This window comes from Toxoplasma gondii, chromosome VIIa (genome assembly GCF_000006565.2).
Source record: "Toxoplasma gondii ME49 chromosome VIIa, whole genome shotgun sequence".
In the NCBI taxonomy this organism is placed as follows: Eukaryota; Apicomplexa; class Conoidasida; order Eucoccidiorida; family Sarcocystidae; genus Toxoplasma; species Toxoplasma gondii.
The window spans coordinates 3,379,488-3,393,543 of NC_031474.1; the positions used below are offsets into that span (position 1 = coordinate 3,379,488).

The 14,056-nt window shown below is 54.0% G+C and overlaps 2 protein-coding genes across 2 annotated transcripts; one reads left to right on the forward strand and one right to left on the reverse strand.

Moving 5' to 3' along the window:
* Positions 1-4,744, reverse strand: TGME49_202375 (hypothetical protein). Its single transcript, XM_018779204.1, has 2 exons — positions 852-4,744; positions 1-131 (listed from the first exon to the last, which is right to left on the reverse strand). The coding sequence occupies exon 1, from the start codon at positions 2,069-2,071 to the stop codon at positions 1,412-1,414; it is 660 nt and encodes a 219-aa protein (XP_018637404.1). The 5' UTR covers positions 2,072-4,744; the 3' UTR covers positions 1-131; positions 852-1,411.
* A 379-nt stretch (positions 4,745-5,123) lies between these two features.
* TGME49_202370 (T-complex protein 1, epsilon subunit (TCP-1-epsilon), putative) lies at positions 5,124-13,486 on the forward strand. Its single transcript, XM_002367481.1, has 9 exons — positions 5,124-5,562; positions 6,458-6,691; positions 7,163-7,410; positions 7,861-7,996; positions 8,694-8,960; positions 9,833-10,061; positions 10,995-11,356; positions 11,995-12,072; positions 12,427-13,486. The coding sequence occupies exons 2-9, from the start codon at positions 6,458-6,460 to the stop codon at positions 12,481-12,483; spliced, it is 1,611 nt and encodes a 536-aa protein (XP_002367522.1). The 5' UTR covers positions 5,124-5,562; the 3' UTR covers positions 12,484-13,486.
* The last annotated feature ends 570 nt before the right edge of the window (positions 13,487-14,056 follow it).

Here is a 14,056-nt window from a genome sequence, read left to right on the forward strand (position 1 = left end):
AAGGAAATACCACTCTCTCGCTCGCGGTTCTCACCCTAACGAAGGCTACTGGCACGAGAAAGGATGACGGTGTCTGTCCATGGTCACGCGGCTCACGTGCGAGTTGTCGCCTTCAATCGCGAGGAACGTCGCTGCAGAGAAACGACACAAAACGACAGAAAGTGAATGCAAACGACAGCGGCCAAGAAGCCGCAGACAAGAGGAAGTGAGAGATCAAGGAAAATGAGAAAACGGCGTCACTGGAAGGCTACGGGGAAAACGTCGGAGGCACCAGAGAACCCCAGAGGGAAGCGACGAAGAGAGAACAGGACAGACCCAGCGAGTGTGACAAGAAGAACCGGACGAGTAATCATGTCGAAACGCAGAGGAAACGAGCAAATTCACAGGTGCAACTACACGCGTATATACTTGTTTAGATGCAAACACAGATACTCATGTCCGGACAAACTGTTGGAGACATTCACATTTACACCCGTTTCTACAGATTCAAACATATGTATAAATAACTTTCGGTAGATCACCCACTTAACAAAAACAGAGATTCACGTACAACTGGCGGGGTTTGTTCCGCATCACCAGCGTTGGACGAGGGCGACTGAATGGACGCGTTTGCAGGCCTTCTTGCAGGCTTCTGTGCTTTTTTTAGCCACCGCATTTTTCCTTCCTCTGCCTCTTCTCCGCATGCGACCCGTTTTTGTTTCATCGTTTGCCGGCTCCTCTCTCTTTTCGTGATGTTCTTGTGCTTCCTTGCCCGCCTGTCTGTGGTCAACGTTGTCCCCCTCATGTTTGTCTTCCCTTGCTCGCGCTTCTTCTCCACTTGCTACATCGCCTCCTTTCTCTCCTTCGCTTACGTCTGGCCGGGTTTCGCCTCTCTCTGGTCCCTCTTCTTCTATCCCTCCGTGTCGAGTTGCATGATTATGTTTCTTCTTCTGTTCCTTGTTGTTCCCCGTACTTTCGTCCGTCGCGTTTTCACCTGCCGTCGGCTTCTGCTTTGCCTGATTATCTCTGTCCTTCCTCTGAATCGCCACCGGCTTGCCTCCTGTCTCTCCCTCGCCTTCCTCAACTTCCCCAGCCTTCTTCGAGCTCTGAGGTCCTGACTGTTCCGCTTAATCGCTGTCTTCCTGTTCTTTGTCCCCCGAGTTCTCCGGGGCTTCTTCCTCGCCTTCTCCTGCCTGCGATTCTCTGCACGCTCGTCCGCGCTCCCTCATTTGCGTCCTTCCTCAACTCCCTGAATTCGGTTTCCCGCGGCACCTGAATCTGCCTCAAGATCCACGATCGCAGTTTCATCGTCATGGTCTTGTCCCTCTCCCTCGTCTCCTTCGCCCCGGACTTCCGAGAAGGCGTCTTTGTTGTTTGTCGCTTCGCCTCCTTGTCTGTGGCCAATCCCTCGGCAAGCCTCTTCTTTCCTCCCTCAGTTTCTTCTCCATGCGGCGCATCTTCTCCCTGCTCTTCTCCTTATCCGCTGTTCTGCGCAGTTCCAGCAGACGCAGAACCAAACAAGGTGCCTGGAGAAGCGCACGGCAGCGATGAAGAGGCTGCTGATGTGAGAGAAGATGAATGAGAAGAATAAGAGAGAGAGAAGACCGGAGAGACGAGCTGGGCGTCTCCCCCCGTTAAGTCCAGCGCCCGAGAGAGAGGACCGCAAGGAGGCAGACGGAAGTGAGTTTTTCGCGCGTTTCGCGAGGGCAACCGTCGGAGGGACATGTTTGATGCAACGCTGTCGGGCGCCCGTTTGCATACGCGCGATTGCATACCTTGGACGGGGCCAGTGGCCTACAGATCTGCGAGGAAAACGAGCCATATAGGTACCTAACCAACTAAAGAAAGAGAAGGCGAGGACACGAGGCACCATGCGATGAAGCGGCGCCAGAGGCCGGGCCGCCCTGAGAAATACCAACGGACGGTGACAAGACAAATTGCGCGCAGGCAATGCCGAGTACCACGCAGCAGAACTACTCGAGAGAAGTCGAGTGTTGCCCAGGGTGAACCCAGAAGCAGAACACAAAGAAGCCGAAGCAGAAGAGGAAGACGAGGAGGGAGACGAGGAAGGCCGGTAAGGTGAAGAAAGCATTTGTGTGGTTGAAGCTTGGACGCAGCAGATGCCTGCGCTGGAGGCGAGAGCGAGGACTGCTGCGGTGCGGAGTGAGGCGTTCCGGCACAAGGAAAGATGAGTGGCGACGCGTCGCTTCCATCTTTGTTTCTTGAGGACAGATCAGCGGAATACGGAGGTGAGTGCACCCGCAGCAAGGCAGGTGACGCAGCAGGTCTCGCACGCGGGGGAAGACGCGCATCCTGGAAGGAAGGCTGGGATGCAGAGTGACAGGAAGAAGAGAGAGGCCGACAAGCCGAGGGAGCTAGCCGAGAACGAGGCTTTTTTGTCTGCTGGCACCACTCCACCCAGAAAACTCGAGAGCCGTCAACCGGGGAGGTACACTTGCAGACCCGTAGAATGTGGAGATGGAAATGCAAGCGGAGAGCGACTCTCTGGAGCAGCCGGGGATGCGACGGAGGCTGCAGGCGCCTTCAGAGGAGAGACACAGAGAGGACGAATGATGGCGAGAGACACTCACGACCCCTGCGTCCGTAGAGCGAGAGAGACAGAACGTGGTCGTCGGCCAGAGGAAGAAGAAAGAAGCGACGGAGACGCTTGCTTTGCACGGGTCTCTCTCGCACTGGGTGCAAGCCTCTCGCCAGAGCAAGGAGTCGGAGACAGAGGTCGACGACAAGGAACAGAAGAGAGAAGAAGTGGACCTCGCTCTTGTGTTCTTGAAGCGCGCGAAGGCTCTCGGGAGATGTGGGCAGTGACAGGCGCGGCCTGCGGGACCCGCGAAGACGCAAACTGCGCGGAGCCATCTGGAGGAAAGAAGGAAGAAAGGAACCGTGAAGGAGCATCTGAAGGATGCGAAGAGAAAAAGAAGAGCTAGGAGGGAGAGAAGAACCAGCAGACACCATTGACGGGGGGGGGGGGCGTTCGGAAATAAGACGCGGATGTCCGGTGGAAGTTTTCCAGAGGAAGAAAGCTTCGGAATGTGCACATGCAGAACTTCGGATCTAAGTCATGCGACGCCGGTCACTGTGTCACCCGAGGCAAGTGTCTCCCGGCGCTCTTTCGGGGTGAGTATCGCCCTCCGCCGATCCCCATGCGGTCCATGCACATGACCTCTCTGAACATGCGCATGCACAAGAGAAGGAGCAGAAGAAGAAGGGGGAAGAAGTCGAAAAATGAAGATACGCAAGAGGAGGCGTGCTCCAGGGAAGAAGAGACGTCGGCAGGTCCAGTGCCTCGGTCGGCCTCTGTACGCCCGAGAAGGCATGTGTGGACAGTTGGCTACGTGGTTCGCGGCGACAAGACGCCAGCGAAGAAAACGACGAAGCGAGAGACGCTGGCGAAGAAGATGCAGACGAGGCTTGAGCAGGGACCGAAGAGACAAGAGTCACACACCTCGAGCTCCATCCACGTAGGCAGCGGAGGGGGATGCTCCATGCTGCATGTGCGAACAAGGAGACCGTGACAAAGGAGAGTGCACAGAGGAGAAGACGAAGAAGGAGAGGACTGAGTGTACGGCGGCAGCGTGGATGGAGGAGAGAAGTCGTGAGACAGAGGGAGAGGCGCACTGCGAGCAGGGAGTGACGGGCGCGATGCTCAGCTGGGAACCAGATTCCGTTTTCAAAAGAGACGACCCTTGAGCGTAGTGCGACACCGAGCAGGCAGGAGAAGCGCTCGAGGCAGGAGAGTCGCCGGAAGGGGAAGCGTAAGACGCAGGACAGGAGGCATGAACAGCAGTTGAAGAGATGCAGTTTGTGGTGGAAGAGTGGAGTGCAAGAGAAGAAGAGTGACTAGAAGTCAGACTCGCGCTGCTACGAGACAGAAGGGCAGGTCGCACGAAAAGGTGACTCAACGCGGAACCCTCGTTTGTTCGGCGACCTCCCTACCGCTTCTGGAAGCGTCCCTCTGGAAAGGTGCCGGAAACGAAGAAGAGAAAGCAGCAGGGTAGGAGGACGCAGCATGATGCGGCATCATCAGCCGCTCTCTGGCCCTCATTTTTCCAGCTGCAGCGAGACAGGGGAGACCTCTGTCTCCGTGGTCTCTTCGCCCTCGTGAATCTGTCGCTTTTCGCTTCCTGTGAGGCTCTACTCCTCAAGCAAATAGGTCTTTCACCGCTCCTCCCTTGGAGCGTGTCTCGCCTCCGCAGCCTCACACACAGCCAGCAGACCGCGCGCCAACGCGGCCGATGAACACGCAGGGACCGAACGAGGATTAGTGGCCAGCCCTGTCGGAAGAAGAGGACAAGAATCCGCTCCGTGTACTCCTTACAGAGGAGGAGGAGAAGAGAAGGAGAAGAGAAGCAGAAGAGGAGGAGAAGAGGAGGAAGAAGAAGGCCTCAGACGGAGCAGCAGGTGGACTCGAATTCGAAATGCGACGGCCGATTCATGTCTCTATCTTTCAGGAGTGTGCACAAATGGTCGTTCACTGCTTAACGGAAAAGCATGTTTTCTGCGGAAACCACTGCCTTGCTGGTTGTGTGTCGATCTCTCCACGTTGAAGCTTCTTCGCGAAGCAGCAGCGGCAGCCGCGGCCTCGAGGCGCGCCCAGCAGGGCGCAGAAACGTATTTTTGCTGGCAGGTCTGTTCCCCGTCCATCGCGACTATCCTTTTTGAGAGCACGAGAGCGCGATTTCTCCGCAAAGGACGCAGACCAAGGCGAATCGAACTCGCTTGTTCTTCCTGAATCTCTGGAACGCGAGCTAACCACTGAGCACTGTCTCTCCGCCTCAGCAGCTGTCGTCGGCGCCACAGGACAGCTGCTCTCTGCAATTTGAGGCACACCCGCGAAGGGTGTCTCTTTTTGCGTGGTGCATGCGGGCCGAAAAAGTTGGCTGCTCTACGAGGCAGCGCGTGACACGACTGCGCTCTGGGCGGAGAAACAGCAAGGGGGGTTTGTGTCTCCGTTTCGTTTTTCCACGGGAAAGGCTCACCCTTTTTCGTACAGTCCCTGTTTTCTACGCCGTTCTCAGTGTGTGTGTGTGTGCGAGAAACACCGCATCCGCAGTTTCTTCCGCTTCGCAGTGGACGCTCTGCACCTCTCCGCTGCCGGTCTCCCCCCCCCTGTCGTCGTCCCGGAAGTACACAGCACTCGCGTTTTCCTTCCCTGTTCTCCCTCGTTTTTCGCAAATCTCTTTTCTTTCTCCCTCTCTTTCTGCTCTTCTCCCCCCTGCGTTTCTCTCCCCACCACACTCCCTCGTCGCTCCACACTGCCGCCTCCCCCCTGTTTTGTCCGTGCTCTGCTCGTCCCCTCCAGTCGCTCTCTCGCGCTGCCGATCTCTTGTCGCGCCGTCTTCTGGCAGGTGCCGCTACTCTTCTCCCGGGAGCTTTTCGTGGACGCGTGGTGACTTGATTTTCCCTCGCGCTTCTGTCTTTCACTTCTCTGGGTCTCCGTCGACGAAGACACTCGCGCGGGAGACCAAGCGCTCCGACACACGGTCCAGGGAACCCTGACAGCAGGCAGCACTGGGCGAGGCGCTCGTCCTCGGAAACCTCTTTTGTTTCTTCTTCCCCGACAAGGTAAGAGGTACTCTGCATCTGCTTCTCAGGCACTCGTCGAAATCCTGCTCCCTCGCGTCCAACCTCTCACTCGCGTTCCCCTTTGCCTTTTTCCCTCGCCTGCTCTCCTCTTGTCTCCGTCGCTCAGCTTCTCTTCTTCTTCTCTTTTTTCCTTCATCCTCTTACTTTCTCGTGCTCGCGTCAAATGCGCTCTTCTTTCTGCGTCTGCCTCTCCCGTCTTCCCAACGCCTTCAGGGATGTCTTCAATGTGTGTCTGTGCTGTGGTCCCGAGACTGAGTTTCCGATTTTTCTTCTTCACTTCTCCCTCTGGTTCGGTGTACGCCTTGAAGATGTATCCATTTTCCGACGGAGACTGGAGCACATCTGAAGCTTGCACCCAGTGGGGAACGCGTTTCTGTCTCCACATCGTGCAAGCTTTCTTCCTCGATGTTTATGACTCTTCTTCTCTCCGACGCCTTCTTCCTCACCTATCGACTTTGCTCTCCCCTGCAAGTTCCTTCTTCTCTGTTGTCTCGCTCTCTCTCGACCCGTAGGTATCCTCTCGTCCCTCGAAAGTGCTATCCCCTCTCCGTTGCCTGTGTATTGTTTTCATCTCTCCGTTTTCTCCCCCTTCCCGCCTGTAGTTTCTTTGCAGCGAGGCTGCTGCCGTTGAGAGCGCATCTGCAAAGGCGCCTGTGTCCTTCCACAGATGACGCCTGCTGTTGAGTCGTCTGCACAGTGGGATCCTGCGGAAGTCTCGTCAAGGCCGCGCTTTTGAGGAACTGTCCTCAGAAGAGAGAGTTGTTCTTGAGCAGCTGGGCCGTGTGTTGGCGACGTAGAGCTGGATGCTGAATGGTGCAGACCTGACCGGCATGATTCGCTGTCGCGCGCGCTTTCTCGCTGTCCACTGTTGCAGATGAATATCGCGACTGACGAGTTTGGCAATCCCTTCATCATCCTGCGAGAGCAGGAGGAGAAGAAGCGTCTGAAAGGCATCGAGGCGCACAAGTCGAATATTCTGGCTGCATGCGCCGTCGCCGACACGCTCAGGTCCTCCCTGGGTCCGAAGGGCATGGATAAAATCATCGTAGGACCCGATGGTCAGGTGACAGTTACCAACGACGGAGCTACGATTCTAAACAAGATGCAGGTAAGCGACGAGATGAGGAGGAGGCTTTTCGGTTTCGTCTCTGAAACGTGGAGGCGAGAGAGGTCTGTCTCTCACTCTATCTTTCAATCGCTTTTATGCGACAGGTCCGTGGTGTCCTCGGGGAACGGGAGGGTGTGTAGAAGGGCAAACCGATCTCTCTTCTTGGATTCACCTTCCTCTCGGTTCGCTGCCCCCTCGTCCGTCCTGTCTCTCCAGCGAGCTGCATGCAATCTCTCTCTGTGCGTTTGTGCGCTAGTCGCGGCTGCTGTCTCCCCTCTGCAGCATGGCGCCTCTCCCCTCTGGGAGTTCTCTCTCGTGCAGCGAGGGCATCTGTCGCTTCGTTCTCGCCTTTTTCCGTACGCTCCGCGGAGTGGCATGGTTCTCAAGGAAGTCGTCTCTCGTTTCAAAGCGCCTCTCTTTTCAGTCAACTGAAGCTGTGCAGCCGCTCCTCCTTTCGAACTCTGCCTGCAGGTGGAGCACCAGTGCGCTCGTCTCCTCGTCGAGCTCTCTCAGTCGCAAGATGCAGAAATCGGCGATGGCACGACGGGAGTGGTGATTCTCGCGGGGAACCTCCTCTCCCAGGCCTACCGTCTAATTGAGAAGGGACTGCACCCTCTGCGCATTGCGGATGGGTTCGAGAAGGCCAGTCAACTTGCTGTCGAGAGGATCAGAGAAGTCGTCATGAAAAAGGACGTCTACGACGCAGACAAGGAACTCCTGTGAGTCGCAAGGCAGCCGCGCCTGGCGGTCGAGAGCCGCCCCGTCTCCCGCGGAACCAGCAGTCCAGTTCGGCGCTTCTACTCGAAAAGAAGCTCTCACAGAGACAAAAGGGAACATGTCTCGCACAGAGAGAGAGAGCGAGAGACACACACGCACGTAGACCGCAACGCCCCAAGTCAGCGGTAGACGTCGCGTCCTGTCAAGGACGCAGGGCAGAAGGTTGTTCTAAGGGCAGAAGGGGGGACTTTGGAGGGGAAGCGGTTCGATGGCCATTCAAGTGCGAAGAGTCCATTTTGCTCGAAGCAGGTTAAGTGACTGTTGGTGTCAATCGAAAAAAGAGGTCTGAAAGCCTGAAGGATGGTCTTGTCTTAGCCGTCTTCTTCGTCTTCGGACTTTTCTCAAGACAACTGTGACTCTGTCCCTCCCCCTGGTGCTCTCCGTTTCTTCAGCGTGCATGCAGCGATGACTGCGCTCGGTAGCAAAGTCGTCAGCAGCCACCAGCGGCACTTGGCAGAAATTTGCGTTCAAGCTGTTTTGACCGTCGCGGATCGCGAGCGAAACGACGTCAACTTCGACCTCATCAAGGTTCGGCTTCGGACATGGGCAGATCCACTTCAGTCAATCTCATCCACGGAGATTTACATCCTCCTCTCTATTGTGATGAACCTCTGTATACATATACGGATGTAGAGGTCGAGTGGGTCGCTGTAGTCAGCGGCCTTGTGCAATATGTCTTTACGTCTTGCTATGGAGATCCGTTGTTTCTGCAGGCGGCTGTCGGCAGCTGTAGCAGCATGCGCGTCGTTTATCCTTGTACATGTGTATGTTGTTTCTTTTTTTTGAGTGGGGGTCACCTGTTTTTTGTCCAGTTTTGTCTTGGAAGCTGCTTTCTTTTCCTGCACCCGATCTTCCAGATCGATGGGGGCTTTCACTTTCTTTTCTCTGTGTTGCCCGGCTTCTTTCATCTCACGCCCGTTCCTCTTTCCTATTTCGCGTCCCCCTTGTCTCTCTTATGCCTCTTCTCTGGCTTCCTTATCTCCACTGTGTCTCTCCTTTTCGGACTTCCCTCGTTTATCTCCGGTCCTTTATCTGTCCTTTTCCGCTTCATCGCGCTCTGTCTCCGCGCCCCTCTAGTCCACCTGCCATCTCCTCGTCTTGGTGTTCTCCAGCGTCTGCGTTCATTAGTCTTTGCCACTACTTCCCACTGTTGAGATGCCAGACCGAAGCAGGCGAAAGTGGAGTGAATTTTTTTTATGCCCAATGGGGCGCCTCTTCTTCGCAGGTCGATGGCAAGGCTGGAGGCCTGCTGGAGCAGACCATGCTCGTGAACGGCGTCGTGCTACACAAGGACCTGAGTCACTCGCAAATGCCATCGGTGACGAAAAACGCAAAAATCGCGATTCTCACTTGCCCCTTCGAGCCGCCGAAACCGAAGACCAAGCACAAACTCGACATCAAAACTGTTGAGGACTACAAGAAGTTGCAAGCGGCCGAACAGAAATACTTCACGGATATGATTCAGAAAGTCAAGGAGGCAGGCGCCAACTTTGTGAGTCTACACAGACACCAGAGCTCTGTCACAGACACCCGAGGGCGAGACCGAGAGAGAAAATACACGCGAGAAACAGACGAACTCCCCTTTCAAGCGAGGGCGCTGACTGTAACGCATTCTGGATATTTGTGGAGAAATAACTTCCTCACTAGAAACCTGCGATTGGGGGCCAAGGCATGTGTTTCTTTGTGTATGCATACCTACAGGTCATCTCATATGTATATATAAATGTGTATGTTTCGGCGCAGACGACAGATGCTGCCTTCTTGCCTCGTCACCGTGTTTCTGGAAATACAGCGTTTGAGGGTACCGCTTCTCTCTACTGTTCCTAGCAGAGACGACTAGGAACAGTAGAGGTCTGGGGCCCAGAGAGCCGAAGGCATCTCCATTAGCTGTTTTGTGGAGTGCAGATGTCTTCTCGTCTATCGAGCTCAGCCTTGTTTTCGTCGACTGCGACTCACCCCTGTTCTCTCTCGAAGTCCGGTGTCTGTCGCGACTTCATAAAAGTTGTACCGCGTGTATCCCCAAGTGCTGGTTTCCAACCGTGCGGGCAATTCCCCTCTACTAATTAGCGAGCGTTTTGTCGGCTTACACAAGAACAGAAGGTGGAATCGGTGAACCAGGTCTGTGTCTCACGCGATAGTCCACGCTGCGCCTACCTCGTGTCTACACAGGTCGGATCTTGTAGGCCTGGCGCCTGTTCATCCCTAGAGTGAACGCTCCACTGTCTAGACGTCACTCAAGTCTTCGAATGTTTTGCCGCGAGCACTGAAAGTGTGTCTTGTGTAAAGACAACGGCTTCCCTTTCACGGTCCCGAACGGATAATGTGCTTTGCGGAATGTCGCTTGCGGACGCCTTTCTTCTTCAGGTGATTTGCCAGTGGGGCTTTGACGACGAAGCAAACCACCTTCTTCTGCACGAAAACATCCCTGCGGTTCGCTGGGTCGGCGGCGTCGAGCTGGAACTCATCGCTCTCGCTACGCAAGGCCGCATTGTCCCTCGATGGGAGGAACTGACTGAAGCGAAGCTGGGGCATGCAGGCGTCGTTCGAGAGATTTCCAGTGGCACCATGGGAGACAAAATGATCGTCATCGAAGGTAAAAAAAGTGCACAACAAGCACGCCCAGTTATGGCCGTTGTTGCGTCCTAGGAAAGTCGAGTGCTTTCCGAACGACCCAGGCAGAGCGCGCCTTGTCGATCTGGAGTCTGTAGAGTCGACGCGAAGTCTTGTGCGGTGGCTCGCGCTCAACACCTCGGCTTTCGCCCTGCCAAGGGCGGCCAAACTGTAGAAGAGTCGATTGTTGGACGGCCCAGTTCCTGAAGAGCTGCGGGGCCACCAGGCGTCTGTGCACTCTGTACGGGATCCTGCCGGTCAAATGAGCGAGTCACGTTCATACTACAGGAAAGCTCCTTTGGCTTCCGCGAACGTAGTGACCAGTCAAGTTTTCTTCGCTGCCGCGGTCTGCAAGAAGGCAAATCTGCGTGCAGAGATTCTTTTTCGCCGCATCATCACTTGCTCCGGGAATTCTAGTGTTTCTGTTCTTTTTGGTGGAGACAGAGGCAATCGACAATCATGAGAAACGATACGAAGTGATTTGACCAGTACGTGGCTTCGATAACACTCAGTGGAAATGTGCGGTTTGCATTCGTACTTTGGTTTTTTTACCAGCATACATGTGCACATGCATGTGATGGTCGGAGGGCGTTTCGCTTTCAAACGCACCTTCTCTCTCTTCAGAGTTCTCTGACGAGCAGAGGTGGAGCTGGGAACTTTCGGAATCTGAAGCCACAGAGGCCGCATCCTAAATACTCCAGTGTTCCCGTTTCTTCAAATTACACATGTTTGGATCCCTCAGCGTGTAGACCTCCGTGGAGCGCTTTCTGTGTAGACGTCCGGAACGGTGTAATTCCTGCATGGTCACACCTTCCTGCCTCGTCTGTCGCCTCATTGGACTCCGGACTCCTCGAAGCATGCCATCATCTTTTTTTAGGTCCTCCCCTTATGCGGCCCGTCCTTTGTTTCTTTTCAGAATGCAAGAACAGCAAAGCTGTGACCGTGGTGGTGTATGGAGGGAACCAGATGGTGGTGGCGGAGGCGGAGAGGTCGATGCACGATGCTCTGTGTGTAGTGCGAAACTTGATCAGAGACCCTCGTGTTGTTGGAGGTGGAGGATCTGCCGAACTCGCCGCTGCGATCGCGGTGGAGAACGAGGCAGACAAGATCCCGGGAGTGGAGCAGTACGCAGTCCGTGCCTTTGCAGATGCTCTCACTGGAGTCGTCGAGGCTCTGGCAGAGAACTGTGGGCTCTCCGCCATCGAGGAAGTCCAGCGCGTCAAGGTCAAGCAGAGAACAGAAAACTATCCCTACTTCGGCCTCGATTGCATGCTGAAGGTACGAACTTGGAGTCCACAGGCTCACGTGGAACAGGAGGAGAAGACAGCGTGAGCCGTGGGTGCGCAGCGGCTTTTGGACGCTTCCATAGACTAGACGGAGGAGCAAAAGGTGGAGGCAGCGAGTTCTCGGTTTCAAGCGGGGAGTGGGTGCTTAAAACCTTCCAGAGCGTTTCCTTGTTTTCCAAATTTGTCGTTTCTTCTTTTGAAAGTTCACATGCGCCGTTGTGGAAAGGCAGTGTGTGGCTTTTTGAAAGCAGTTCCCTCAAACGACTCTTGTGTCTGAAGAAAAAAGAAAACAAACCTAGGGACAACAGGTTCGATTGCTAGAGGACTTTTCGGCTCACACCACTGAAGCAGACATCGCGTAGACATGACGGCTGAAGGCCACAAGACGGAGTTTGGTTTCCTCGTTTGAGCTGGGCATGGCGCATGCTTTCTGCATGCATGCAGCGATTCGGAAGTTTCAAGAGCAGAAGTGCATGTGTTTTCAAACGTCGCTCCTGTTCCAGTTGGCACTCGGTCGCTTGCAAACGTGACTTTCCTTTCGCGATGCGAATCCTGTGTTCACAGCATGTACCGTTGTATTCAGGAGCATCTCGCTTTATTCGGTTTTCTTTCGTGTTCACCTGTGTGCAGGGAACCGATGACATGCTGAAGCAGAACGTCGTCGAAACCTTCTCCTCGAAGGCGAACCAAATCATGCTCGCCACTCAAGTGAGGCAACTAAGCTTCTCTAACGATACGTTCATTTCTGTGTGAGTGTGTGAGTCTTTCATCCCAGGTTTTCTGGAGCGACCCGTGCATATAATCATGTATGTATGTATCTATGTATCTACGTATATGTGTGTATGTATATATGTAAGTATATATGGTTCTTCTGATCCCACGTTCTTCATCGTTCTGCGCAAGAACGTCGCATAGGTTCTTGTCATTTCTCCGGTTAAAACGGTCCTCGTGAAACAGGTTCTTCCGTAGGTATTGGTAAGTGTGTGTGTGTGTGTGTTTGTGTTTCGGAAGTATTGTTCATTGATCTGGGTGGCAGATTTGTGTGCTCATGGGATTCCGTAGGTGGTGAAAATGATTCTGAAGATCGACGACGTCATTGCGCCAAATGACTACCAGTAGAAATGTGAAGCATCCCGGCGTTTGCCCTCGTCTTTGCGCACAAGCTGAGAAGCAGAGAGGACTTCCTTTGAATCAAATTTCCCCGAAAACGCAGAAGTACCGCCTTCAACTTGGATGCCGAACGGAGAACGGATACAGCGAGTCTCTCGCTTTGCGTGCAATCCTGGAATAGAAATCGCCTCGGGGGAACAAAGACGCTCAAGGTCTAAACGAACAGTCTGCATGCTCTGCTCACAGAGTAGAACTTGGATCCGGAAAAGAAGACCTTGGGACGGAATGTCTATCCCAGTAGGGCAAGTCGGAGTATGAGCGGGCAGCATGCGTGGCACGATCTCGTTGCTGGCAAAATGCATGAAACGTTTTCTTCCATTCCTGCTGTCAGTCCGAAAGAAAACAAGTTTCTCTGGTCTCCAGAGGAGTCGAACCGGCGGGGAAACGCGAGATTCTACTTCGAGGAATGTGCCGAGCATGCACAGCAATATACATTTCGTCGTTGCTATTTCGTTGACATGTTTTGATGCCCTGTGGCAGTATAAAAAACTCAGATCGAGTGGGCGAGAGACAGAAAAGTTCCTCTGTTCTTCAGTGGTGGCGTGTTTCTGAGGGCGATGCAAATTTGTGGAGGTCTGGTCGGATAGGCGCGAGAGAGGCTCTCGAATCAAGGGTGGCTTCTGTGTGTAGGGGTCATGAAAGGAATACACGAGGCAATTTGTTAGAATCTCGAGGAATGCACAACATCTGTTGTTCGTTCCATATTTGTCTGTCTGCATTTTCTTGATTGCTCGTATGTCAATTTGGAGTCTCGTTCCCATTCGATCGACGATGTGGCTATCTCCAGTCTTGCTTTTCTTCGAGTTTGCTGTGGAGAAAAAGCTTTTCTCTTAGCGTGTCACTTTCTGTCTTTCGTTGTGTTCTCATCGCCGGATCAGAAGCTCTTACAGCGACTTCGCTGTGGTTCGTTTGCTTCACCTGCACACAGACAGATCCGCTAAAAATCGGGTTGACACACGCGCACATGCGGAGCCCAGCGAGAAGCATAGATTCTCAAGCGCATGCAACGCATGCGGTTGTACGACGAGTATTCGTAGGATTTTTTCCACGGAGCAATCCGTTTCCCTCGAACGTTATAGGAGTGATAGCTGCGTACACACCCTGTGTGCAGCACTTGTCATGTTCTTTCCTGTCAGCCCAAGTCACCCAAGCGCTAAAACTCGATTCACTGGCATCTACAAAAACTGAGACCCTTTCTTGTGCACTTTGTGGGTGTATTTTCCGGGAAGCCCGCATGCTGCCACGAAGGACGTTAGCGAGGCAGCAACCGTGTCGTTGGCACAGAAAAGCATCAAGTTGTCGGTGGGGTTGAAGGGTCGATCCGCACGAAGCGCGGCTTCGTCAAGAATTCGTAGAACGCAGTGAAGGAGGTGAAGCTCTAAGCGACGCCTATATGGGCACAGATGGTCAGGGAGGGAACAGCTAATTCCCAGTATTGTCTTTCTGGTATTTTGTTGCCGGTTTTGCGCCTGTGCGCTGCCATTTCGTGATTCTCAGGTCTGAAACAGTGTGCACATAGGTT